Source organism: Symsagittifera roscoffensis, chromosome 10, assembly GCF_963678635.1.
Source record: "Symsagittifera roscoffensis chromosome 10, txSymRosc1.1, whole genome shotgun sequence".
NCBI classification, from domain to species: domain Eukaryota; kingdom Metazoa; phylum Xenacoelomorpha; order Acoela; family Convolutidae; genus Symsagittifera; species Symsagittifera roscoffensis.
Genome location: NC_087071.1, coordinates 7,003,837 through 7,028,290, shown reverse-complemented (window position 1 = coordinate 7,028,290; position 24,454 = coordinate 7,003,837). Strand labels below are relative to the sequence as shown.

Genomic DNA, 24,454 nt, shown 5'->3' with positions numbered 1-24,454 from the left:
TTTGTTTCCCTAGTTACCCCCCTTACTCGGTTAGCTAGGCCTCGTTCGGAGAGCGTACCAGGAAGTTTTCTCAAGTTTTCTTAAAAAGCTATAACGGTACAACCGGAAGGTTTGCACGTTCCTGTCGAACCGTACCACCGGTACTCTAGAATGGGCATGTAGCCCGAAGCTGTCTCAAGTGGGTTCGACTCCGTGGTCTTGATGTTGTAAACACCCAGGAGCGCCATAAAAACAGTATGTAACTTTCGTCTACTGCGGTCACACATGAGGCTTAAGAAAAATAGGCCCTATAACCATTGGCTCAAGAGTCAGGGACACTATCTCTTGTGTTTATCTACCTCAAGAACGGTCGGAGCCAATTCGGTTCGCTTGCGACATGAGACTAGAACCCGTTACAGCTTAAAGGCTACTACCAAAATATCCCCCCCACTCTAGAATTAAGAACGTCCCCATACTTAGGTCTCAAAATACCCAAAATACGCGAACGCTGTTAAAAACAGGGTCAGAACAATCCGTTAAGTTACCTTTTATTGGACAGAGAACTTTGATCCATTTCAGATGGATCAACCTAAAACTCGCCTTATCTCAACATAACAATCATAAAACACACTCGAGAAAATTAAATTGGGGAATCACATGTTGATTTACTCGAGTACAGGGAGTAATTAAATTGGTAAGCAACTCAAGAATCAGATAATATAACCAAATAAATTTGATACTGGTCGGTTTTGGTAACAGAAGTAAGTTCTGGCTCTAGAATTTGAGTTTTTGTATGAACCATTGGGACACTCAAGCTGTCCACCTTTCCATTGAAGGTTCACTCTAGTTTGTTCCGAATAGTTGTTCTCTCTTCTTTTTATTATCTCTCCTCCTATTTCGGGATAAGACAGCTCTACTGGTGTCCTATTTTATATCTGGAAATTGCGAATAGCAATTTTCTGCTGTTTTTACTGAGTATTTTCCAGCACTTGTAAATTCGGTCGTTCTGATGTTTCACTTTGTGTTTACAGTTGGTACGAGAAAACTGAGCATGACAGGCTCCATTCGAAATTTTGAAAATTAAAATTCTAATCCGAAATTACGTATTTTCGTGTCTCTCAAGTTCAAACTTCCAGACATGACCGACTGGCACATTCGTTCAGTAGATAAAAATCATCATCTCCATCGCAGATAGATCAACCCTTTTCCTTAATTCCTAGCTTCTCATAGTCTGAAAACAATTTTAGTTGATAAAACTTTAATTCAGGACATGACGAGAAGTTGAGAAAATACAGTTTGAGTTCTCCACCCGAGACCCCTCCGGAATTCTGGAATCCGGGGAAATAACGCTCTTATTTCTTTCAGGAAGGCTGGACACGCCGTCCCAACACCCTTCATAATTTTCCGGATTTGGGTTGTAACGATTGTAGCGGCCTAATCGTTACAACTCGGAATGGTCTTGTAAAACTGTTTTTTTTTCCAGTCTCGATCAGTATCACACAATTTCCGTTAATTGCTCTTCTCAACGAATTATCGTGTTCTGTTTTCTTTTTGCAATTTTCAGTTGGCGCGAAATTTCGACGTTGTAACGTGTCTTTCTTTTCGAGCGAATTTTTAAAAATCTACTTGTTAGCTCAAACTAATCGTTCCTCGTTCGTTAAATAAACATTACGACGATGCATTTAATGCTGATATATGACTTCATTGATAAAATGATACAGTTTGCTGATATATATGCATCTTTATAACGCTGCTATGGCCATATCCAGCTTGTGCACTCACCGTAACTAAACAGAAGGGCCCCTTTTCTAATTTAGTTTTCAACAATACTGGATAAACTAAATGAAGCACCCGAAATTACAAATGTAGAGTAGATTATGTCCGCAAAATGCTGAGGTTAACGTAGCTATTAATGAAGATGACGTCTACAGGGCCGCCATGAGTGTTGCGCCGGAAGCTGCATGAGGTGCCACTTGTCTGCGGCCCAGCATGAGAAAGACTGCTTAAGTGATAAACTTGATCTGAAATCTGCGCCTTGAAACTGAAATCTGCGCTTACTGAGTTTGTTAACCTACTTCTTTCCTATAAAGTCCCAGACAGAGTTACACCCTAATTCGCTGGAGCAAATCTGAGCGCGTTCAACAAGTAAAACGGAGGCCTGCGTCCCTTTGCTCTGCGCGATACCTTGAACCCTGTTGCTGGCAAATGTGAAGCTCATATCCTATTTCTTGGTTCTGACTTGGGACCGATCTCTACTAAAATTGGTTTTATTGAAAAGCTGAAAGTCTTCCTTGTAATGAAAGAGCGGTTGAAACACGTGTTGTAATTCCATAGCAATTTTGCAGCGTAATTCCATGGCAATTACGATGCAAAACTGCAGGTGAAGCAATATGGGATTTTCAGACCCTAATCACATTGTCAGGTCATTTAAACCAAAGGTTGATATTTTCATAGATGGTAGCTCTTGGTCTATGCAAAAGTTTCATTGAAATTGACAGGAAATGTTGACCAAAATGGACTTTGGAAAGAGGCTTTTTGGAGAAACAACCTAAACATGCGTTTAATATTGTCCGATAGCCTATCATCTATTTACATGTTTAAAAATTAGTTTTATTCAGTTCGACTAGTAGTAGTAGTAGTAGTAGTAGATTAAAAGATATTTAACTTCTTAATAAACTAAAAATGCTGTCAGTGGGTCCGAAGTTTTCAATTAGAGACAAGTTTAATGCCGTTCCTGGATTTGAACAAAATGTATAGCAAGATAAGAGGGTAACCTGCAATTGGTATCAAAATTAACAGATACTGGGCTAAATTGAACTGTAGGAGCTGCGCATCAACCCAGTACAAGCGTAGTGTTATCCTAGGAATTGTACATAAATTGTTTTTGAGTACTTCTAGTTGGGAGCAATTTGACTAAGCTATGAAAACTTTTTTTTTATGACTAAGCTATGAAAACTAACAAGATGCATTGGCGGCTAAATCATTACCCTGAAACTTGGTCCGCAAAAATGGCTGCATACACCCCGTGGAAAATCATAGCGAACAACACACTGGAGACCTGATACGAGCAATCTTGTTCGTATTGCAACCTGGCTGTTTGTGAAGCTTTTGAATGTTGTAGGTTATTTTATCCTGATGATTTGCAAGATGTAACTTTATAAATGTAGTTGCATTGAGTTTTATGGCTCTTTACCGTAAAATAAGTCAGACGCAATAGCCGAACTAGCGCATTTTTTGCTGAAAGTTGATAGTCTATTATATATTTAAATGCGGGCTTCACTATCTCGCCATGTTTAAGCTTTTTCAACGTATTATTTTTGCATGTTTAAGCTATATCGTATACTGCAATGGTTAAGAATTTTTTTCGATTTTCTTATTTGTTGTTAGTGGTTATTTCACCGAGTTTAAATTAAGCAGCCCAATATCGAAATAGAGGTTGCGAATTTGGTCTCCAATTTTGAATGCCCGAATCATTTTAGTTAACGAGATAAAGACGATTTTTGAGATTTTTTCAAAAGTTTCAAATAACAAAAAATTTTACAAAATTTGAAGTTCCCAACCCTTTAGTTGGGTGCTGTCAGAGTACTCTAAGGAGTTACAAATCTTGTATCCAAATATGACTTCAAATCCTTGTAGTTATCGAGATATGACGTTTTTTGTGATTTTTTCAGAAAATTTTCACAAAACTTATATTAATTTTTTTCCCGCAAAATCTGAAACTCCCAACCCTGTAGTCGGGTCCTGTCAGAGTATTCTCAAAGATTGTGAGTCTTGCCTCCAAATATGACTGCTCAATTCTTTGTAGTTTTCGAGATATGATGTTTTTTGTGTTTTTTTGAAAAGTTTTCAGAAAACTTAAATTATTATTAGTTTTTAAAAATCTGAAATTCCCAACCCTGTAGTCAGGTCCTGTCAGAATAGTCTCAAAGATTGCGAATATTGCCTCCAACTATGACTGCTCAATTCTTTGTAGTTTTCGAGATATGACGTTTTTTGTGATTTTTCAAAACTTTTCAGAAAACTTCAGAAAGTTTAAAATAATTGTTCGGTGTTGTCTGGGTACTATAAAGAAATGCAAATCTTACCACATGCGAAGAACTTATCTAAAAGGAAATTCAAAAAATTTGAAACTACTAACTTGATGAAGATACAACTTTATTGTGAGCGTACACCCAGGCGTCTGAAATCTTGCCTCTTAATATGAATGCTCAAATCCTTTTACTTTCCACAATAAGACGTTTTTTTAAAAAATTTTTTTTCGGGAAACTTAGGTTTAAAAAAATTCACAAAATTTTCGATTCCTAACCCTATAGTAGGGTGCTCTCAGGGGCGATCAGTTGTTGCAAATCTGGCCTCCAATTTTCTCCAGAGGCCCATTAAGTTTTCGAGATGACGCTTTTAAAATGGGAATTAAAGAAATTTAAAAGATCGAAATTACCAACCCTGTCATTCGGTGCAGTCAGAGTACACTAAAAGTTTGCAGATGTTGTTTCCAATATATGCGGTTTTTCATGAGCTGTCGAAGGTGCGTTAAACGCTAGTAGGGCTGAAATACGCAAAAATCCAATTCTCCGAAATGAATTACAGCCCGAACCGAAGTTGTAATCTAGCTAATCTTTACTCGGTTCGATGATTTAATCTGTTAAATTTTAAATTAAAATTCATCGTAAAAAATATGTATATGTCGGCGATGACGAGTTTGTTTCGGATTTCGAAATTTGCTTAGAAGTGTATTTCGCTTGTTTTGAGATTTTTTCAGGTAAAATAATGGTCTCATGTTCATTTGTTTCGGTACATTAAGTTTGTTGCGTCATTTAACCTGAGGCTTACGCTTAATGATGTTTCATTTCAGAAACAAGTACATGGCCATTATTGTGACCAAGTATCCAGTTATAATGAGTAGATATTTGCCAATTTCGAAAACTATATGTCCCGTGAACATCGGGCTTTTATCATTTATCTGCTATCGATATCAAATGGACTTATAACATGGGCTCAGATTTTCATAATCGGTCAATAAATATCAATTTAATGTCTCCCATATTTCGAAGTTTTTGATAGAAACTTGATTGCATCGCTGAAAAGCAGTGATTGTAGCAATAACGATCATATTTGAGAACATATCGATTGAGAGAAATATCTTATAAATTCATGCCAAATGATTATTTTCTCAGTTTTCGTATTTACACGGAAGTTGCTTCAATTATAATTTGTGCTACGGCAATAACAAACAAACCAGTTAGGTGACAATAGTTTCATTTAACTTCATTTTATAGTTTGATTTACGTGTGGTTGTTCGAGTTTTGTCAAAATAATCAGTTTCGACCAGCAAAAACACTTCAGTTGTATTGAAAATCAATCTGTTGTCACATTAAAATAACTTTTCTTTTGTCATAGTTAAATAGGCTGACCAACTGTTCAATTACAGCGCAAGAAATATTTCTTCAAATCGAAATGCGATTTTCTAGCTTATCAATTTTTACGTTCTGGCTTTTTTGTTGCGTCCCAATATCTTCCGAAGTGCAACATTCCATGGCTAAAAAAGAAATGGTGGGACCACTTATGAAAGACGAGAGCATATCTTCTGGAGTAACTGAAGCTGAATATTCTATGCCCCAAACAGAACTGGATGGTGTTTTGAAAACTGGAGAAACTTGCGCTGCTGAGGATAGAAATTTAGAGCCATTATGTCCAGGCAAGTTTTTTATTAAGATTGAATATATAGTTCATGCTAATCTGTGGCTAATGGCAGAATAAAGACATGATGCATGTATAGAAAATTTATATTCGGTCATAAAATCAGAATCTCACAACATAAAAATATTGAGTTACGTGATATTGATCAAATTGGGATATTTATATATTCTACTCATTGCTCCGCCTCCGTCTAATTGAGCAGTCTTACAAAAGGTCTCAATATCATAGTTTCTGAAGTTCAGTAGTTTGAATGTTCTCAATTGACGCGAAGCTCCAGTTCTGCAGTTTTTTGTTGTGCATTTAAATTAATTCCATTGAATTTGGGAGATTTTTGTTGTTCGACATTCTTTGCGTGATTTTTTTGCTTGATTTGAGTTATCCGAAAGTGTTTTTCCATGTCGTACTTACACTTACAAAAAATTGGATTTTTTTTAAGATTTTTTTTCGATTTTACTGTAAAACTGGTTTAGTTGAACTTATGAAAACCTAGGAGGTTTATATATGTCCACTGATTGGCATAGGTGTACCGTACAAGTATGTGTTCACTGATTTTCACCGATTGGCATAAAGGTAGCGTACCCGACAATGACAACATAAGTGTATGGTTCGAGTGCCGAAGCCTGTTGTGCATTTTATTCATCAAAACCTCTTTTTGTTTTTCAAGTTTTGTCTGATGATTTTTCTAGTCTAGCATTTTTGGCGGCCAAGTATTTCATCTGTAGATTAAGACAGTAAAATTGGAAAGCCTTATTAACGAAAAAATAATTTTTTTTGTTTGGATGGTTTTTTAATTTCCCCTTCCTATCCTGCTTTACCCTCTACCTCTTTTCCCTTCTTTACGACCATGTTTTTGCTCCTTTCCAGGTTCAAAATACTTTTATACACGCATAATTATGGGTTCCAGTTGGGAATCGAACCCCTGATCCTTTGGATTCAATTCCGAGGTGTTAGTCAGTATATCATGGATCCTTAGAAAAAGAAAAAAAAGCTCAATTCATCGTCTTTCAACCATCTCTGGAAAAATGGCCTCTTTATGGACAATTCCATCTCAGAAAGTTTATAATTCCATTTTATGTTCAATTTTCAATGTTATTAGGTAGTAGTCTGTTTTATTGCAGGGCTATGCACAGCTTCGTTGCTCGATTACGAATGGAATTTTTTTCCTGCTTCGTGCGGCAAAAGAGTTGCTTTCAAATTTGTTCTTGAGCCGCATGGGTTGCAAGTTTTGGTTTTAAAGTTCTACCATTTCATCAAGATAGAACCAATGGTTTTTTCGGTTTCCTTGAGTTCTTTGACCTCTTATCAAAAGTCTGACGGCTATGTTTGGAGAATTAGAAATTTTGGCCACCGAAGCAAAAAATCTCAAATAAGAAATGAAATGATTTTTAGGAACAACTGTCAGTCGAAAGTGGAGCCCAGACGCAGAAGAGGATTCGTATCAATCCTTCGAGTGGCTCCACGCTCAGATAGACGACGACAAAGACGGAGAGTTAGACGCGAGAGAGACCGGCGACTTCATAGCCGAGGAGTTGCAAGGGGGAAGTGGGGCTAAGCAGAAGCATGAGTCACTACACAGCAAACATGACTCATTGATTAGTCTGCAGGAACTGTGGGACAACTGGAAAGTAAGTTTGCAAGAGAGAATTGCAAGAGCGTTTATTTATTTTTTTGGACCACAAGAGCGTTTAATTTTTTTTGTATTGCAAGAATATTTTCCTGGTTTTGTGCAAAGATTAGTAGCAGTAGTAGTAAAATATTTCATTTACCCAAATGGGAAATGCAATTGGGCAAAAAATCGAAATTGCAAAAAGTTTTAAAAAAATAGCGGCGTGAAATATATTTTGTAGATATTTACTACGCGAATTAAAAAACATAAAAATTGACACACGAAACACCGAAAAATTATTTGAGCAAATCATGAGAATTTTTTTTTCAAAAATTTCTTTTTAAACCAAGTTTTTGAGATTTCAGATTACGAACGAAGGTATTTACCACATGCTTTGTTTTAGAAGGTAAATAAGATAAATTGTTGCAGCTTTTGTTCCGAACATCGAAGGTGTGACTGAAGTTTTGATTCGGGAATTGTTTTTGCACGAGAGTCCATATACCATCAGCGACGTCGCAAGAATGATATATCATATTGAAACTTTTATAATAGTGATCTGCACTGTAATTAAAACATTTGAAAAAATTTCCTTGTGAAAAACTTTGGAATTATTTTGATTTTTCAGAACTTCTGACATAAAAAGGAAAAGTCTTCTTCTTCTACCTAAACCGATCAAAGTAAAAATAAATATGTAATGTTATATCCGAGTTAATTGGTAATCAGTTCACGAGGGCTATGTTTAAACACTCTCCCACACGTAGACCAAAAAGACAAACATTTCGAAGCAACTATAATTTTTTTCTCTTGAGTGTTTGTTTCCAATTGGTAACTGTCTTCGAAGACCAATTTGTCTCTGCTATTTGTCGAAGACCAAATTGGTCTCTGCTATTTGTACATGAACCGGCCAGTCTCGTTCAATTCACTTTTGTTTCATCTTTTGATTCGGACAAGCTTTGATTTTTGAAGTTAAGTTTGAATACTCTTTGATTTTTTTTTTGAATTTTAATTTTAATACCTTAAGTTGTATTTTTGCAATTTTTAATTTTTTTTTAATCATGGGTGAGTTTGATGAATGCATTTTAGCCATTTGAATTTTTAATTTTGAGTGAATTTTGTGAAATAAATTGTTGACTATTTGATGTTTGATTTCAAAAAATCCTACTTGATTTATTTTTCAAGGTGACAGGAGTTCATAATTGGACCACTTCGGATGTGGAAGAGTGGCTTACAAGCTACGTTGAACTCCCGCAGTATAGTCAGGTTTTCCGGAAATTCAGAATTGACGGAAGATCCCTTCCAAGACTGTGTATGACTTCGAACAACAGTTTGCTCCAGAAACTTGGAATTGTCAACCGATCACATCAAAGGAAGATCTCGTTAAAAGCAACAGATTTGGTCTTATTTGGTCTGCCGAGAAAAAATACACTTCTGAAAGATATTGTTCTTATTGCAGGACTAATAACATCATCCTTAGCTTGTTGGTATTTATTTTGGCAATATAACTACAGCCAAAAACAGCTGAAAAAAGTGATGAAAGATTTAACCAGCTTACAACAAGCGGAAGAATCTTTGAACCAAACGCAAAAACAGATAGCCAATCAGAATGAAGAGAATATTAACCAATTAAAATTGGCGTCTGTGAAAAAACCACCTGAAGAGTTTGCCAATGGGGAATTAATAAAGCGTCATAGTTTGGTTTCAGAAGAAGAATTGTTGCTTAAATTAGCTCAAAAAGACGAGCAAAATACAGCACTGAAAAACGAGGTGGAAAAATTGCAAACAATGTTACGAGAACAAAGCTTAGAACGGCTATCTGCAGTTTCAAGTAATGGATTCGAAATACCGCCTTTACTGGTTGAATGGCTTCAAATCACTCATGAAGTTGAAATGAAACATTTCTTAGCACGGAAAAAAGTCGCGGAACAGCAGTTGGAAATTGCAAAATTACATGGAGAAAAATTAACGAAAAAGCGAAATACTTTCTTAGGAGCGTTACAAGTTGCTCACGGAACGGGATTGTCGGGAATAGATAACGAGATTTTACGAGCCCGAACGGCGCTTACCGAAGTTACGAATGATTTACATGAACGAACGACCCGATGGCACGCTCTGGAGTCGATACTAGGTCGGCCCATTTGCAGAAATAGCGGAATGAAAGAGTTGCGAAAATACGTGGCGAATTATGAAAATATAATGAAAAGTGTCAATTCAGGCGTTGGTTTCGGAAGTATTTTAAACCATCATAATTCGAGTGGGTTTCATCATTCGGGCATGCAATTGGTGTCGCCCCCATTTAGCAGTGCTCAAAGTAGCTCGGCGTTTTCGAGGTCGGCGAGTCAACCTAATTTCAATCTCAGGTAAATAATACTTTCAAAAACTGCAAATATTGTATCTAAAATCTCAAAATTTGCATTTACTTCAGTGCCTGTACCTGTGTAATAATCTTCTAGTCATCAGAACAATTGATATTTAATTTCAGTTTTTTCGTCAAAATCCGTTTGAATGTTTTTTTTAGAAAATTGATACTGGTTGGAATAAAGAAATGTTATTTTGACATAAAATTATCTTTGTCCAGTTAAATAAAATTTCAATTAGTCAAAGGTTCTGCAAAATTTCAATTAAATAAAGTTAATTGGTTAGCCTCAATTCTTCCAGGTTTAATATCGTGACTGAGGCCATTTGGTGGAAATTAGTTCTCACTAGCTGTGGTGACGAGCTGTCGACTTGTGTGTGACTTGTATCATGCTTATCAAGTGTTCGCTACTTTTGATCATTTTTTTCTCGCTAATCGTATGAAGTTTTCGTTTTGGCTCTCATGTATTCATTCTCAGCATTGGCAAATTGAGGTTTTTATGCATGACTTTTTTTCGACTTAACGTACTATCTCAAAACGAGTGAAGTCCATCATCATTGTTTGCTGCTCGTCAAAGTAGTTTGGTTTTAGTATTATCAAATATTCCACTAGAAGTATTTTGGGAGATTGACATAGAGCAATTTATTTAGTGGGGAATGTTCGCAATTTGACAAGTTGACAATTTAGGGCAAATTAGTTCAGGAAAACCTTGCATAGAGTGGTTTGCCCGGGTCCAACTAGTAATTATACCCAATAAACGGAATATCTGATAATCTCAATTGTTCGGATTATAATTAAAATGCCAAGTAATCGCATGAAAACGTCAATTGCAGCGTCAGATTTGCATAAATTTTAGGTGTGTTTCCAGCTTGCCGAAGGGAGGTCCCATTTACGCCGGAAGCACCACTGATGATGTCTCATCGCTACCCGAAAGTGACTCAACTACAATCAATACAATCGATCCGAGGTAGAGTGAAACAAGTTGAACAAACTGATTTTTGTTAAATTCAACTATCGGAAATTAAGTAAGTTTTAATGTCACTCGTCGCATTGTTTTACGAACTAGTGCTTTATTGAATAATAGGAAATTTTTTGTGCGGAAAAAGCTGATTTAAGATGATAGAAAATTGACTCTATTTGGTTGCTTGCAATCTCCAGAGCAATTGTTTGTGAAATTCTGATAATATATGTTTTTATTAAAATAGCTGGCGTTTCCATGCACACTGTCTCAGATTCTTTTTAAAAATGCATAAATTAAACTAAACGACTCTAAATAACAGTAAGAGTAATTTCATTCATTTTCAGACAGCGAGCTCGGCTTCTGACTCAAAATGACGGATTGATTTCGCCGATTCCGATCGGTCAACGACAACAGAAGCTTCCAACCAGGAGTAAAATGGCACTGGCAGTACTGCCCGAAGATCGACCAAACGATCCAGGTAAATTGGCGCAGTGGGATTTTTTCCTTTCCCCCTCCTACATTATTTACTAGCAATTTTTTGTTTCACTTTTTCTAATTTTTATGAAAATTAAAGGCTGACTTAAAAAGCTATAGTTCTTAAATTAGCCCTGCATTATCCAGAAAAATGGAAACTTTAACTGCGGTTTTACATCTATCGGGTTAGTTGTTGAGCCAATTACATCAAAGGAAGCCTCTAATGTAGCCCAGCATAGTTTAAGAAGGGTTTAATTTCGAAAAATGCAATCAAAGCGTTACAAATAGTTAAGATAAAAACGGCCAAAGCATTATATCTGGTTTATTGGTGGCTAGTGCTGAACATTGTCAAGCGACCAGAGCGCAGATGCCAGGACGTGTGACTCTTAATCATCAGTTCGTGGTTCGATTCCGAGCCATAGGAGATTTTTTTATTAGTTTCTTTCCTTTTTCTCAATGTTTCACCTTTTATAGCGACTTTTCTCCTTTTTTTCGCTTGTTTGACAACTTGCAGCTTCGCATTTGTGTCTTAATGTGTGAAAGGAACATTTTGCGCAATTTGATTGCTTAGTCGATTATTCCTGTTCTCGATCTGCTTGTCAGGTCATTTTAAAATGATCTAAAATTGATTATCGTTTAAACATTATCAAGTTTGAAATATAAACGTTGTGATTGTCACTTATACAGGTCGCGATGATTTTTTGCGGCTTGACTTTGGTTTATTTTCAAGTTCAGCTAAATTTCTTCGCTTCAGTGTAAAAGAACAAAGTTATTCTCACTTATGCCAGTTTTAATGATATGTTTTTTTTTTCTGAATTCCTAACTTTTTAATTACCAGATAGTGATATTAATTTGAAAATAAACACCATTAACACGAGACGCACCAAGAACGCAGTTAGGCCATCTCTTGGATCCTGAGAGCTCAATAATTTTGTGTTATGGCCTTTTGAATCGATAAAGTTTCGCTTACGTAATATAGAATTTATCGGTTCAATTATTCCAGCTTGTCTGTTTTGCATTCTTTCCAGATCTGAAAAACTAGTCTGGGCGATAAGCTGCGCAAAAAAGTAGAGTTTTAAGCCTCTGTCTTAATAATGTAATGTCCAGGATTTCAAAGCTTCTATATAAACAATGACAAACAGATGACAAACGTTTTCTCTTCAAAGCTTGTTTACCTTTTCCCTTATTGGTCCGACTGTTTGAAAAATGAAGAAGAACTTTGTATTCGTGTGTGATTAATCTTTTGCTTTCCACTCAAAAGCAGGTACCAAAAATAATCATTGAAATCGGTCGAGTTTGAATGTTTTATATATAATTTAATCTAATAAGGTGGGTGTGCAGGCTTTCAATAGCTTGTTTATGCTTAATTTAAGCCGTTGAACCTAATTTTTACTCGCTTAAAGTTAGTTTTTGGAGTTTGTTAGCTCCATTTTGGGAATCAAAAATTTCGAAAATTCAAAAAAAACTGCAAAAAAGTTTGACAAAAATTATGGTCGGAACATACTGTGCTACCTGCACAGAAACCAGCAATAAGTGCTTTCCTTTTTCTAACTGTTGAAGCTACGTTTCTGCCGTTTCATCGCTTTATGGACCGTTTGCAGATTTGCCTCTGTGTTAAAAGGGCCAATCATAAAAGTATCTTGAAATTCAAGTAGCTTTATTGAATTTCGTTATCCGAGTTTTTTTTTCTAGTTTAATTTAGTTAATAATCTGTTGGTTATTTTATCCTTCTAGTCAATAATTGACCAAAGAGGTTAAGTTTTGTTGTTTGAAATCCTTTAAAACCGATAACTTTATTGTTGAGAGTATTATTTTCTACAATTAGTTATTTGTATTTCCTCAGTTTTGTTATTTACTTCTTTTGAAAGGGAGCTCGTGCCAAAAAAACGCAATTTTTTGGTCAAAAACTTTTTTGATTTTTTTTTTACAAAAAGTTACTTGCGGCACAGAAATTTTTGTCAAATTACTGTCAATTTTTCTGGTCGCTTGTTATTTGTTCTTTGTTTTCTGCCCAATTTGAGTTATTTCGAGTAAATTTTGACTAAGTCACTACTTCTTTGTCGACCAGTTTGTTATCCTGGTTTAAGGACAAATAAAAACATTTATATATCCCCCCAAGTTTTTAAAAAACATTTAGGAGAGCTTCTTAATGGTAGCGGCGTGAACACGGGGACTATCTCAAGTGTAACAACGCCTTCAAGTGTGGCTGGGGTTGCTAGTGGCATGAACAAACTACCCAATTCGAAATCGACTGTCTCATTTGCAGAAGACAATGAGTCTACAATTACGGGTGCTGGGAGTGCAGGAAGTGAGACTAGTAGCCGATTGTTCAATATTTCGAAAGAGAAGCGCTTTTCAACGGGTTAGTCAAAATACACACGCAAAGTGTTTCAAAATACTGATCCGTTACACGGTTACCTTAAAAATTGTAGATGTGCGGAGATAAAAACAGCCCTGGGAAAGGGGGGGGGGTGAGCAGGGGCTCGAGTAAGAGCTGGAGCTAAATTTTACTCTGGAGGAGGGGGTTTGAGAATTGAAATTTTTTTTCCGTTTTTGAGTTTTCAATTAAATTAGTTACTTATTCATCACGTATACGGGAGGATATCAGCTTTGACGGTCGAGACTAATTTTGCTCCTGCGTCTACCTCAACGCCTTCCCAAATAGTAACATGAAATCGTGCTCAAAAAGATGAAAAAAAAAGAACAATATGTGCCACTTGAACAGCAGCCGCCTATCCTTGTTTCTTCGAGTTGATTAAAACTGTTTCCTTATCTAATCTCTTTTTTGTTTTGGAGTCAAATTTTTATCGTTGAAACTTTTGATTTATGCTTGTGTCAATATACGAGTTCTTTTTTCAACTGAAGTCGCAAATTTTCAGATCAGTTTTGCTGCTGTATATGCATATAAATCCAGTACAATCGAGTTTAAGTGTTGATACAGTCCATTGCGATTATTCCGTTTCGACTATCACAGAAAGTGATGAAATAATTGTTGTCGGGTTGATTTTTTTTTCAGACTAAGCTCGACCTTTTTGCCAGCGTATTTTGATGGAGTTCTTAATTCAAACTGAAATATATAAGTTCTTGAGCTGAAGATGAAAAAGTTATTTTAGGTGCAATCGCTGTTTTTTATTTGTTTCAAAATCACCAATTTGTCCAATATGGATAACTAAAATCGAGATATTTTGTCCTAAGGCCTATAATATGAATGATTCGGCGAAATTTTTGAAATATCCAGGAAAAATTTTGACCGTGTTAAAGATATCCCGACCAAATTGATATGTCACGGTTTGATGCGATTTTAGAGTTAGTCATTGTATAATGGTATGTTTACTAAATATGGACAAGTTGACGGTAAGAGAAGGGGTGGATCTAGGATTTTCTCGAAGTAGTGGGGGGGGGGGCAGGCAAAATTTCGGAGAAAGTCATTTTTGGGCACTTTTATCCCTCAAAATTATCATATATTGGCGCCGGAGGGGCCTTTAGAAAAATTTCAGGGTCCGTCCGTCACCAAATATGGATATCTCAAAATAGTGCAAAGGGGGGACCCTTTGGGTCGGCAGGGGGTCGAATCCCTGAGCGGAGGACGCGGACGCGTACGCCCCCCCCCCCCCCCCCCCCCCCCCCCCCAAATCCGCCCCTGGGTGAGAGTGTTCGGAAAATCTGGGGTATGGGCTGCCTTCAAGTGATTCAGAGTTTTTTCTTTGTACAGATAAGTTTTTTCGAACGTGATTTTTACTTGAAATTAAAAATGACTATTTTTTTTGGATTTTATCTGTACTTTCTTGGCGCCTAGGTTATTTAAAACGCTATAATTTAAAAAAATTAGATCTGTTAGGCATCCGTGAAAAGTTTTAATCATTTTTTTCAGTTTTTATAGGACAGGAAACTGACGAAACTACTTCGCTCGGCTCAGTCTCAATATTGTCGGCTATTTCGACTGACGACCAAATGAGCAGTTCAACTCACAAGTCTTCCCCGCAACTGCCAATCATGACGTCACCAGGCAACCAAAAAGACAGCAGGACCAAAAAGAGCAAAAATGATGAAAGCAAAAAGAGCCATCGAGTGCTCAAACACAGCAATACATTTGACGGCAATTTAAGCGAAAATGAAACCGCGAAAAAGAAGCATAAAAAAGGTTTGCTAAAAAGACTCTTAACTTCAAACTCACAGAAATCGAAATCTTATAACTCGTCTTTGGGCAAAAGCAGTTCAAAAGAACATGAGCTTGAAAGCTCGAGGACTAACAGTCTAAGAGATACTATTACCAATGAGTAATGATTTATAATCTAGTTAATTGAGTAAAATTCGGTAATCTGGTGAAATTCAAGCGCAATATTTCAGTCGACATTAAAGAAAGGATTTTGGGAACAAGTCGCCCCTATGGTATCTATTAAATAAGCTCACATCCACGACGAACTATGTCAACGGTATAGCTGGATGTGCTAAATCTACAATGAATAACGGATTGATTCCGCCATATTTTTTTTGAAATAAAGGGGTTTGAATAATCTTCACAGAATCCTCAACTACTTGTATAAGTTTATTATTGTGTGTCATTGATTCTCATGCTTGATTTTCACTATAGAAAATTAATGCAATGTAACTTAACTGCACAATTATTTTGTTCATTTTAACTGATTATCTTCCGTTCTTTTCTAGTAGATTAAATATACTAACCTATATTTACGCTAAATTGGTGAATTTAAAAATGAAATTATAAATGTTTATTGAATATTAATATTCGAATTTATTTTATTTTTGTAAATTATAAGCGATAGACGTACGTTCAAATGCTCTATGATTTTGGGATAAGGTTGGTTTTTTTCTGGATTTAACGTTATGAAAAAATTGGATTTGAATGATTGATCTCATCATGTGCTGGCATGTTTTAAAAAAGGGGCTTTGCTGGGTATTCTTAATTGTATCTGGGAGATAAAAAGGTCAAACAAGTGAGCCACCATGCAATGGTTTCTTTCGGCCTTGAAAAGTGGCCTAGAATTCGTCCAGAATTTTTCCGATCCGAAAGCAGTACAAAGACTTATTTCGCTCGCAAGAAGTTAAAAAAAAACGCCAAAAAGGCGTTTTTGCGAACCATTTAGTCGGCAGGGTGTAGAATTCCCGAGGAGGGCGTCCGCCCACACCCCGTAAGTGCGCTTGTTTTAACCCTGAAAATGGTTTTGAAAAAAAAACATTAATCCCTGAAAATGTTTTAGAAACACCCCCCCCCCCTTACAAAACCCTGGAACGCCCCCCCCCCCACAAAACCCTGGAAACTAATTAACTAATTTGAACCCCCCGCCCACTACAAGGGATTATTAATTCGCATATTATGGGATTACTAATTGAAAAACAAACTTGATAGCGAAAGTATTTCCAAATAATTTTGAATGCCTATCAATATAAAAAGGTGCTGTTTAACATGGTTTTGGTTATGACTTGTTAAATGCAATCTAAGCTGAGATTAGCAGCTTAATAACTTCATCGAATTAACCGTAGAAACAGCTTTTTTCGTGAGGAATTTAGATTATCGATATCGAGTCCAGTGGTTTATGTAAAAAAGGAGCAACATAGAAGCTAATTGCTCATTACGACAAACCAACGTTGAATTTGTTTTTTTTAAACTGCAAGCAAATCATTTTGCTACTTTTCTGTTTCTGCTATACCAATTCCAGATTTTTTTCACTCCTTTTCGAAGTTGAATTCAACAAAATAAAAATTCATTTGAGCAAGAATTATTACACTTTGTTATCAGGGGAGGATCTAGGATTTTCTGGTGAGGAAGCGGATTTTCAAAAAAAAATGACAAATGATTTTCCGAGCGATCCCAGATCATGTAAAAAAAACACTATTTTGACTTTTGATTGATTTTTCTGCGACGCAAACTAACTTATGAAAACATCAGGTCAAAATGACGTCTATGGGCGCTTTTTGGAAAACGTTTTACGAAAAAATTGCATGTTAGGCGCGTCATCTGCTAAATTAGTATATACTGGCGCCAATATATACTAATTTATGGGTGCCTTTGGAAAAATGTATACTTCGGTCGCCGAAACTGGATGTCATAAAATAATGGCAAAGTGGGAGGGTTTTGTAACGGATTTAGAATTCCTTAGGGAAAGGCAAATCCCCCATGCTTGTTATCGAAATTTTATAGTTTAAACGTTTCAAAACACGAGTAAAAATCGAATTAATTGCAAGATAAACGTTGAAAAGTTTTTATAACGACTACTGAAGACAAATGATTGAGTCAAATGACAGGACGAGCAGTTTGTTACAGAGCATAGCTATCAGCCTGCTTGTTACACTTACGCTTGGTAAGGGTCATCCACCGAATCTACCTCAAAGCGGTTGCAGGCTTGTTAAATTTTTAAAATTCATTGATCGTAGTTCAGACTCCTATATAGGTCGTGATAATTATTTTCTGTTGTTTTATCGCAAGTCTTTTTTTACTCGTCTCTTTTTACTCACTTTCTAAATCCTTCCAAAATTATGGAAGGGTAATGTTTCACCCAGATTTTATTTTATTTGTCATTTTCCTCGAAGCTTCCCTGCCAAATCTGAGATTTTGAATCCAATTAATAGAACTGCGTGTGGGAAGATATTCTACATAAGCCACTACGCCCTATTTTTTTTTTGAAGACTTGGTTTTTAAAAAGGCAAATTTGTAACATTTTGTTCGTTTAGTTGAAACATTTCAAAATGTGCCCTCCAAATTTATAAGGAAAGTTTCAAATGAAACAACTGGTAGTAGGTATCTTCGCGGCGTAACCGTCTATGCCCTTTTTTAAAGAAAAAACATGGCTTTCAAACATACAAAATTTTGAAACTTCGACCGTTGTTTGGAAACCTATTTCTTCCCTAAAACTGCACAAATAGATTAAGCGTTCAATTGAAAAAAAAAACAGATCGCATAAAATCATTTTTGAATCAATTGAAAGGCATTTGAAAGTGAATTAATGTTACGAGAGCACGTGTCCTGCAACCGAGAACTAGATTTTTTCCGTAAGCAGTTTCTCTTAAAAGAAATAGTGATTGCTGTAACGTCAAACCTTAACAGCTTCCTTTCAACTTGGCTTGGAGATATTGGCTCGGGGGTTTCAGTCCTGGCAGTGTCTTCTTGTATGATATTGAAGTTTTCCGGTACAAACTGAATTTTAGGACTTTCCTTTTTCTGCTCAAGTTTTGTTGATTTAGGTGTCAAATCAAGGATTTTTCTTGTGCTGTAATCAATTATCAGGTTGTTTCTAGTGTCGTTCATTTTTTTGTGTCAAGTGGATTTAAGTTCATTTTTTTTGGTTGAACTGGTTTCTGCTCAAATATTCATATGTTTTGTTCCGCTACTAATTTTAACTCAAATGTCCTGCGTAATCTCTTTTTCTAGAATTTCTGTTACATAAAAACAGGTAGTATGAAACTGTTTGGAATTGGGCTTTCACTTTACCATTGCAATAAGCAAGGGTATTCCAATCGGTTACTAGACTTAATTTTCCCTAAATTACTTTGTTAACAGGACTAATCGTGCAAAGATCATGAGTTCGAATCTGATCAGGACCTTTTTTTCGAAGCGCTACATTTCAAGCAAAATTATCGGCCTAATATAATTGAGCTGGTTACTTTTTTGTCGGCTTTGTTGCTACATCTGAGTTTCGTTTAATTTGCTGTAGAAATTTCCCTTGTAGCCGTTTTAAGTGTTTCACTTCTCAAAAGTGCGGTGGAATCGAACTTCGATTTTTATTTTGGTGGTAAGTTCTCCAACTCGGCTTATTAAAGTTTCCTTTCTTGTTTTTTAAGTTTCGTATTTTTTTCGGCTTTGTCGGTTTCATTTTTTATATCGTCTAAGTGGCCTCATTTTGAAGGTTTCTTTTGGTGTTTTCGGTTTTGTTACCGCTTTGTAATTATGAAAAAAAATTCAATCAACTATCCAACGCATCTGGCGTAGAAGTAACACAACGTTCTGAAACGGTAGAAGTTTGTGGTTTGTTTCCGGCAGGGACCTGTTTTTTTTTCGTAAATTAGTCTTCTTTGTACTTTTTCCGAATATATTCTTCTGTTTATTTCTGTCGGCATAGTTCATGAAGCCCGACCTTTTTTTGAAGTTCAGCTTCCTTCCAAGTTGCTGCAACAACAATGGTTGAGACCACACATCCCGGAAGATTAGTTCTAGCCAAGACCTGTGTTTTTTGCAAACTGAAAATTTTCGGCTAGTTCAGATCATTGTCTGTCTGCTTTTTTGTCGTTTTCATTCCATTGAAAGTAGTTTTTTGAATTTACGAAATTACTTTTATGGTTTTTACTGGTGCAGGTAATTTTTTTCGGATTTAAGATTTTTGCAAGTTTTAATGACAAAAATGATATTTTTTTATATAAGTTTTTGATATACGTTTTTTTTTTTAATTTATCGTTTTCTTTTTGACTTTAATCACTGTCATTCATTTTTGTATACCTAGTTGTGCGAAGCTCAGTTTTGTCTCTGCGTCATCTTTAAGGGAGTAAGAATTTTTTTGAATTAGTTAGTTGCAATCTATAAAAGAAAAATGAAGATTTGTAATAAAGTACCGAAAATCCCTTAGGTTGTTTAAACATCAATATCCTGTTGAAGATTGGACGACCATTTGTAACAAGTGAGGATTCGTAATCTGCGAAGATTGGTTATTTTTTAATGGTCGACGATTTGTAAATAGTGGCTGTTCAACTCTGCATCAACCAATTTGCATCAACCACTAAAAAAATTACTTAATATGAAACTAATTAGAAGTCAGAGCTAAACATTTTCGAAGAAACATTTACGTTTTTTGGTTGTGCGTACAGATTCTCTGTCTCCCATGCTCGTAATTTCTTTTTTTAATTTTCAGCTGTCTTTTATTTCTTTCCTTTGGGTTTTATTCGTACTCGCATTTCATCCGCCAGTCGTTGTTCTCAGCACTCAAAATGAATGCTCGCGAAATGGAAAAGAATTTAATTTATGGCAGGTATTGTGTTTTATAATTGGAGCTTGGATGCACGCTTCCAAAATATTGGGAATTGTATGATTTTATTCGGCGAGGCTCGATTAAATTTATACAATTCGTAATTTTTTGGGTGAGCGCACCCCATCAATTTAGAAAACACAATAATTGCCTTGAATTAAATTCTGTTTTTTTTTGGTTCCGCGAGCGCTCATGTATATTCCGTAGTTCTGGGATGGGGAAAAAGGAAGCTGTTAGGTTTTTGTGCGAGAATTGATCGTTCAAGAGTTCAAATGGTAAATCCAGATCATAATCAAAGATAAAAGTGATCTCAGTATTTCATCAAAAATTGGAGTTGATTTTGGGACATTTAAAGAGGTGCTTAACCAGCTATTCGTGTTCGGTTTATCTTCAATTAGCATGTGCGAACGGAAAACTGATTGGAAGGCTTCAAAGAATTTTTTTTTAGATTTGGGATATATTTCTGGGCCCCAGGCGAAGTTTAACAGTTTTAGGTTTTGAGTTTTTTGGATACCGAGGTTATGCTCATCCGTTCAAAAAACAAACAAAGTTTAAGCATTTTATTTGGTTCAGGCATTTGATGACTTTGGTTGTACCTTCAACTTTACTTAATCATTCTTTTTCGTATAGATGAAAAAGTTCATTCGCTTTTGCACATTTGTTTCAGTGTTTTTTTTTGAGTTTTTTATTATTTGGTATTTGATTTTTTTTTTCGTTAGCCTCTAACAGTTTTTGTTCTCATTCAGCAAAAATTTTTTTAAAATTTTAAAAAGTCTAGTTTTTTCATGTTCAGATAATATTGATACGTTTCCGACTCAATGTTGCTCGGAAATGGTTCAATTATCAGCATTTTTCATCTTTTTTATCAATAGCAGTTCAATTTTTTGATTAACTTAAGCCAGTGTCTTTTCCTTTTTCTTACACCCTTTTTTTATTAAATTGTCTTAGGAACAGTTTTTTGTTCAAACAAGAAAAATAACGAAATTTGAATTGATTTGTAGTTATCAGCCAAAAACATTCTCAATTACTTTATCCGAATTAGGAAACGACAAAATTTCTTTTTAAGCTTGTTATGTTACAAAACATATCCTACTTTTTCAGAAACTGTTAAATTATAGTAAATTCCTTCTTGATTTAAGAAAAAAACAATAGTAGTTACTCGTTTACTTTATCTGAGTTAAATAGTAAGAAATTATCAGGTCTTGCGATCTGCTTATAATCCTCTTAAAGAGTGCAATAGAATTTTGCAATCCAAACGATATATTATAAAAAGACACACAAGAAACAAGAGACTCTTTGAAAGATCATATTTGCAGGATTAGCAAAAATTTTGTTCGAGCGCAATCAAAACATAGGTCGAGGAAATTCTAATCATAGGAAGAGTCGAAACACAGCAAAAAAAGCTATAGGGCAAAACACAGGTCTGGCTGAGTTGATTTAGGTCAAACACAACCGAGTTATTAGTCCAACACAGTCAAAACAAAGATGGAATCATCGGTAATATAGGTCGTGCAGACTCGAAACATTATCGAAGATTGTTGAGCATTGTCGACGTAGAGGTCGAACACCACGGTTGACCTCCATACATCGCAAATGGTTATCACACAATTCCATCAAGTGTATGGAAAAATGCTTGTCATACAATTTTTGTACAGTTTCGAAAAATGGTTGAAAAAAGATATAAATTAAGTTCTGCGGCTGTTTCATTCTAATAGAGGATTTTGTTTTTTGAAAAAAAATGCTCACAACACAATTCCCACATATGAAAATTGTATGACTAGCATTTTGTTGATGGCAACAATTTTGAAACTATCCCAAAAAATTTTGTTGTTTTTCTTTCAACCGCAAATTGAATTTTGTTCGCAAACAATCAATTCCGGAAAAAAATTCTTGTATGAATAACGTAGTCTTGTTTACACTCATATTGGATTTTTGTATCTTTTTGCATAATTTTTTTTTCAAAAACGCTGAAAACTCTTATTTCTTTTGTATGGCAAGTTTTTTCACGCCTTGATTGATGTCTCATAATTTAAAAATTCAAATTTTGAAAATAGTCCGCGTTGAAAAACTTTGCCAAAATTTACAAGTTTGTTAAATTTGTTACATTATTTGTGAAAGACAGCTGCAAGGCCATTCAGGTCATTTTCTAGGCATTGTAAATGCAAGACCGTCCAACCTTGGGTGCTTTGAATAAACTAAGATCTTTGTCACTAACGTTCGGTTACGAACACAACCCAAAGTTTTTCAGAAATTGAAATAAGAAGAAAAAACAATTTTTTGGTTTATGTAAAAACATCTATCTTGCAGTTTTCATATATGAAAAAATGAAAATGATTTTCATAGAGACTTCAATTTTCTGTACGTATGGAATTGTATGAAATTGTATGACAAGAAGTTTTCCGTACATGGAAATCGTGTGATAAAAAGTTTCGGTCAACCTGGGACAGTTGGACTATAGGTCGAGCACAAAATAAATCGAATGAATACAGTCGAAATATATAAAGCGACAACAGTCAAAACATAGATCGAGCACAGTCAAAATAAAAGTCTACCACATTTCAAACAAAAACTGAACACCCTCGAATTATTTAGATAGGTCAAACACAGACATGTTCAGACAATGATCGTTCTATAGTTCGGCTCTTCTCGATCTCTGGCTCGACTCGTCTCCACAAGAGTTTTGACTATGCTTGTCTTGTGTTTTAACACTGCGCGACCTGGGGTCGAGCAGTATCGAAGCATAAGACAAGCAGAGTCGAAACTAATGTCGAGACGATTCGAATCAGAAGTCGGAACGTAAATCGAGATCAGTCGATTCAAACAACGTCAAAAACACTCGAAGAATATATCGAACACAATCAAAGTACGTATTATGAGCTCGTTAAAACAAAGGTCGATCTCAGTCAAAACATATATCGAGCAGAAAGGGCACATATATAGACCACTGTCAAAATTGAGATTTGGCAGATTGGAAATATATGTCGACCAGAATCAAAAAATAGGAGGGAAAATTGAAGCAAAACGTTATGGATTGTCAAAACAAAGGCCAAGAACATTTGAAACATAGGTCGCGCATAGGCGAAACACAGGTTGAGCTGAGTTAAAGTTTATAGATCGAGCATATTTGAAATAAGGTCCAACACGGTCAAAACAAAGGTGGAAACACTGGTAAAACAGGTCAAACAGGGTCAAAACAATATCGAGCACAGTTGATTTACAGACAGTCAATATCTAAGTCGACCCAATTCGAATCCGATGTTGAGGGTAGTCAACAGAGAGGTTGAATACAGTCTGAATACAGAATGGACCCAGTCTAACTTGAATGAACACAGTCGAAAAATATAAAATGATAACAGTCGAAACATAGTTGGACCGCAGTCAAAAAGTAAATCTACCACAAATCAAGCCTAAATTCAACACCCTAGACTTTTATAGATAGGTCTAGCACACCCAAAACTTGGGACATAGAACGATCAGAGTCAGGAATAAAGTTTAGGTCGAGCACAATAGTTTTAGGTCGAGCAAAAGATTTAGGTCGAGGTAAATTTTTAGGTCAAGCGCATTCAAAGTTTAGGTCGAGCACAATAGTTCTATAGGTTGACATCAGTCAAAAAATAGGTTGAGCACCGACAAATTAAAGAGTCGAAATATAATTCGAGCAGATTCGAAAGATAGTAAACACAATAAATAAATATTCAACACAATCTAAAAAGCTTGAGCACATTCATGATAAACGACGATCATAGTCGGATCTTAGGTGGCGTCGAGCACCCAGCACCGGAGTTCCTTGGATAATAATCGATTAAAATGGAAAATTGTTTTCTAAAATTTTGTCGTTTTACTCCAATTTTTTGGCAAATTTAGACCACAAAATTGAATACATTGTCATTAAAAGCGATTTTTTTCGTAAAAATGCAATCCAGTAAAATCCATTCTAATGGGTTGTAATCCATTTCAAATTCATTATAATTGATTTTAACGGATTATTATTTTTATATATTTTTTGCAAATTCATTTACAAAACTTTTGCGTTACTCTCGCCCGCATCCAGTTTCAAGCGTTAATAATCGATTATATTACGATTTTAGTACCAGTCTCACTAAAATTGAGAAACAATCGATTTTAATCAATTAATAATCGATTATAATATCTTTTTTTTTTCAAATCAAAATATAATTAATTTTAATCCATTATAATCGATTATTTTTTCGTCTATTTTTCGATACAATTATAATCGTTTAGAATTGATTATAATCCATTATTTTTATTCAAAATTCTACTTCGTTAGTTTTGCACAAAAATCCATTATAATCGATTATAATTGATTATAATCCCTTTTGTTTGTCCATTTTTGTCTTCGAAGTTGCAACTAAATTGCTTATACTTTCCCTTTCCTCCCCCTGCTGTATCTT

General features: G+C 35.4%; 1 protein-coding gene across 2 annotated transcripts; it reads left to right on the top strand.

The window, feature by feature from the left end:
- The first annotated feature begins 4,835 nt into the window (after positions 1-4,835).
- Positions 4,836-15,498, top strand: LOC134855259 (stromal interaction molecule homolog). 2 transcript variants are annotated; one of them, XM_063871726.1, is made up of 7 exons: positions 4,836-5,674; positions 7,066-7,301; positions 8,462-9,639; positions 10,504-10,602; positions 10,941-11,074; positions 13,208-13,432; positions 14,951-15,498. In XM_063871726.1, the coding sequence occupies exons 1-7, from the start codon at positions 5,434-5,436 to the stop codon at positions 15,349-15,351; spliced, it is 2,514 nt and encodes an 837-aa protein (XP_063727796.1). In that variant the 5' UTR covers positions 4,836-5,433; the 3' UTR covers positions 15,352-15,498. The 2 variants fall into 2 exon arrangements, with proteins under 2 accessions (XP_063727796.1, XP_063727795.1); XM_063871725.1 differs by having other exon boundaries at positions 10,492-10,602.
- Positions 15,499-24,454: the final 8,956 nt, after the last annotated feature.